The sequence below is a fragment of the Apium graveolens genome, chromosome 6 (genome assembly GCF_009905375.1).
Source record: "Apium graveolens cultivar Ventura chromosome 6, ASM990537v1, whole genome shotgun sequence".
Classification (NCBI taxonomy): Eukaryota; Viridiplantae; Streptophyta; class Magnoliopsida; order Apiales; family Apiaceae; genus Apium; species Apium graveolens.
In genome coordinates, this window is record NC_133652.1 from 60,608,074 (window position 1) to 60,611,804 (window position 3,731).

Genomic DNA, 3,731 nt, shown 5'->3' on the forward strand with positions numbered 1-3,731 from the left:
ATGGAAATAGACACAGATATTGTGTTGAACAGCAGATGGCGACAAGAAGAAGAAGATGAAAGGCAGACTTATGAGAGGAAAAGAAGAGGTCACAGCGAGAATATTAGTTCTTTCCTTGACCAAATTTTAACCCGAGAGAGGTTTTCATTATCTACTGTTATAAATACCAACCCACCCAACATTTCCAAATTCCTCGAATTTACTGTCGACTTGGAGAAAGAAAGAATCCGCGTGCTAAGCAATGAAATCAAGAGAGCGATAAAATCGAAGCAGTTGGAGGAGATTCAAAAGCACACACAAAACCTGGCTGAAATGGTTTCCACAGATCCGAGGCTGATTCATGAAGTAAACCACGATGTTCTTAATCACTTTGTTCAGTTTCTCGAGTATACAGAAAACCCACGGATCCAGTCTCAGGCTATAATCATCCTCCAAACTTTTATTAGTTATACAATTAACAATCAATGGATAATAGAAAGTATCAAAGATTCAGTTTTGGTGAATCTTATATGCTCTCAAGATCAAAAGGTGAAGAGCCAGGCCATGTGGTTGTTGCGCACTATGGCTGTAATAGTCCCTAAATCTCAATTCAGTGAAACCCTTCAAGTAGTTGTGGAACCTTTATGTCTTCTCATTGATGGCTCAACCATTAATGTTATATATGACATCACTCAGACCTTGGCAGTTGTTTGTGAAGTATATCCCATGCTCCCACCTGCAAAGTTCAAAATGGTGTATGATTCTCTTTTAAAGCTTTTTGATAATGAAAGTTCAGAAATTCCGCCTCACGTATGCTTGGGACTCTTATACCTTTGTAATGGAAGACAAGAGATGGTAATTTCAAAAAAAGATTTTGAACCTCTAATTGATCGCCTGATTGAGATTACCAAGTTTTATAATGATTGGGATTTATGTGTCAATGCCATTGCTGCGCTTACAACACTGGGAACTATAGTGAGATGGGGTAGTGATGATGATATAGAGGTTATAATTTCAAAGAAGGATGCACTGCAGATCCTAGGGCACGCGTTACATTTGGAAGAAAGGGATTTTGTGGAGAATGCTTGCTGGATAATTTCAAACATAACTGCTGGGAAAGAAAATCATATAAAGGCTGTGACTGATTCTGGGTTGATTGAACGTCTCTGCAGGGTTGTGGAAAACTATAAACTACTTGATATAAAAAAGGAGGCGGCTTGGGCAATTTCTAATGCAATATATAGTGTTGGCCCTCATCGGATTGAAGACTTGAGGAGTAAATGTGTTGAGCCCTTTTGGTCTATCCTGAAAGTATTCCGTGCTGATCAGGAAATTGTTTCCTTTCTTTTAGATGGTTTAATAATTTTAGGAGGCCTGAAAGTCTCTTATAATGATCAACCAATTGATGCAGCAGAATTAAAGAAACTTCTGGTAAGAATACGAGGGGCACAGTTTCAGTTGGCTGATGAAACCAAGGGGCTGGGAAGCTGGAAGAAACCCCGGTATGATGAAAATATTAAAAGATCCTACGATGACAGCGACATTATACTTCATGTAACTGGTACAATATTGAAAGAGGAAATGCAGCAGCCTGATTTACAAATTTTTCTGGTTTATGAGAGGTTGGAAAAAGAGACAAAGTACGGTTTGAGGCACAGTTACATGTTAGCGAATGAAATGGAAGTAGATCAGCCTAAGAGTTTTTGGTGTATTTAGTTCTAAAATAACCAGCGAATGTTTAAAACTTACTAGGGTTGTGTGAAGTTATTCTGCTCATTTAGTATTAATGTCAGTATCGCTTGAACGATTAACTTATTAAATTTGATGCAGCATGTATGTCTGAATGTCAGCAGTTTCTGTTGGTTTTATAAGAATTGAAACACTGGTAAAGGAAACTTTTATTTAAACCAGATGCCAAGTTTCTTTAAATAATAATTATATATACACGTATTTGTTTGTGGTATTATGAAATATGAGATGGTTTACTTTGAAAATTACAAAAATAATGATTAAAATAAATACTTTTATTTAAAATTTTAGGTATTTTTCGAAAGAGAATTTTTTAATTAAAAAATATTAAGATCAATATAGTACGAACTATATTTAGTTTGATTTAAATTTTGCTTTAGCAGGAATCAACAATATACATTATTCTAGTTTAGGCGAGTTCTATTATAACGACAAAATCCAACTAATTATATTTAATTTAATTTTAGTCTCTATCAATAATATATTTTTTTTTCATCAGATCAATAATATATATTGTTTCGTTTTAACCTGCGTTCAATATATCGACCAATGAATTATTTTTTTGATTTTTATTCTAATTTTATTTTAGTATAAATCAATTATATATACTACAAGAAAAATGACTAAATATGACCGAAAATTTTTAGTCATATTTAACCAAATATGACTGCCAGCGGTCATATTTGATTAAATATGACCAGATTATGTCGGTCTTTTTTAGCCACATCAAATATAGCAAAATCGGTCATATTTAATTAAATGTGACCGACTAAATTTGACCGTGACCGAATAAATTTGTCCGACTAAAACTGACCGAAAATGGTCATTTAAAATTTTTGACTTTTGACTTAAATTTTTTGATAAATTTGAATTTCCCGCCTCTTATAAATAAATATGAGGACCAGCAGTCAAATTTATAAATTTGACTGACACATTATCAGTCATTTTTATAAATTTGACTGGTTTAGAATATAGTCAAATTTATAAATATGATGACATTTGAGTTGGTCAAATTAATAAAAATGAATGATTTTGGTCAAATATAATAAGCAAAATATGACTATTATTAGCAAAAAAATTAGAGAGCCTCTAAAGCATACCAATATATCCACAATATGAATTGACTTTTAATTCCAAAAAGTAAGCTGCTAGACATTAGTTGTTGTCACCCAAAAAATTAGCTACTATATATGACACTATATAACAAACAACACAAATTTTTAAAAAATTGCAAACAAAATCAATTGTAAATTGTAGCATTTGTACAATAGGAGGAACTGTAAAGCCATGTATACTGTTGGCTGACAGTAAAAAAATTGCTCAAAATAGTAAATCTTAAAAAGAACATAAAAAAAATTCATACTCAACCAATATCTATTTTAAAGAATTCAACTATTTATCAAAACTTAGGCTAATCAAGAGTTGTTTAATCTAGTTATAAAAATAATGATAAATTGACTCAAGTGCAAGTATATGTGCAAGAGGCAAAATACTTTATCAAGTCAATACTAAAAACATTTTACTTTTATCATATCAACAGACACACACATAGTAGAACTTGATAAAAGTAGAAAAGAATCGCAAAACTAAATAAATAAATAAGAATCAAACAAGTAAGCACTAACCAATTTAAACATTGTTTGTAATAATGATGTAAAGTTTGTGGGATCTTTTTAGCAACCTACTGTTTTCATTTCATTGACACAAATAAAAGGTTGTTTTATAGGAAACTTTTAATAATAGGTAAGCAATAAGAATAATTATCGCAATAATGATTGAAAAAATAATGACAAACCTCATGGACTTGAATTAATTTAAATGACTTCATAAAGTTTCACAAAACATCTTATGAAAAGGTCACAACAGTTAAGTTTAAATCCACAAGACAAACCTGCGGAACAATATGCTTCTTTGCCCATTCTGGACCAAATTCCTCTATGCAAGGCACTTCAAGTTACTGGTAGCGGCATCTCAAACTGAGTAAACCTGCACCAAAGAAGAAT

The 3,731-nt window shown here is 32.0% G+C and overlaps 1 protein-coding gene across 1 annotated transcript; it reads left to right on the top strand.

Annotated features, from left to right (window-relative positions):
* Positions 1 to 1,695, top strand: LOC141665155 (importin subunit alpha-5-like). Its single transcript, XM_074471137.1, has one exon. It carries the CDS (start codon positions 1 to 3, stop codon positions 1,693 to 1,695), a length of 1,695 nt encoding a protein of 564 aa, XP_074327238.1.
* The last annotated feature ends 2,036 nt before the right edge of the window (positions 1,696 to 3,731 follow it).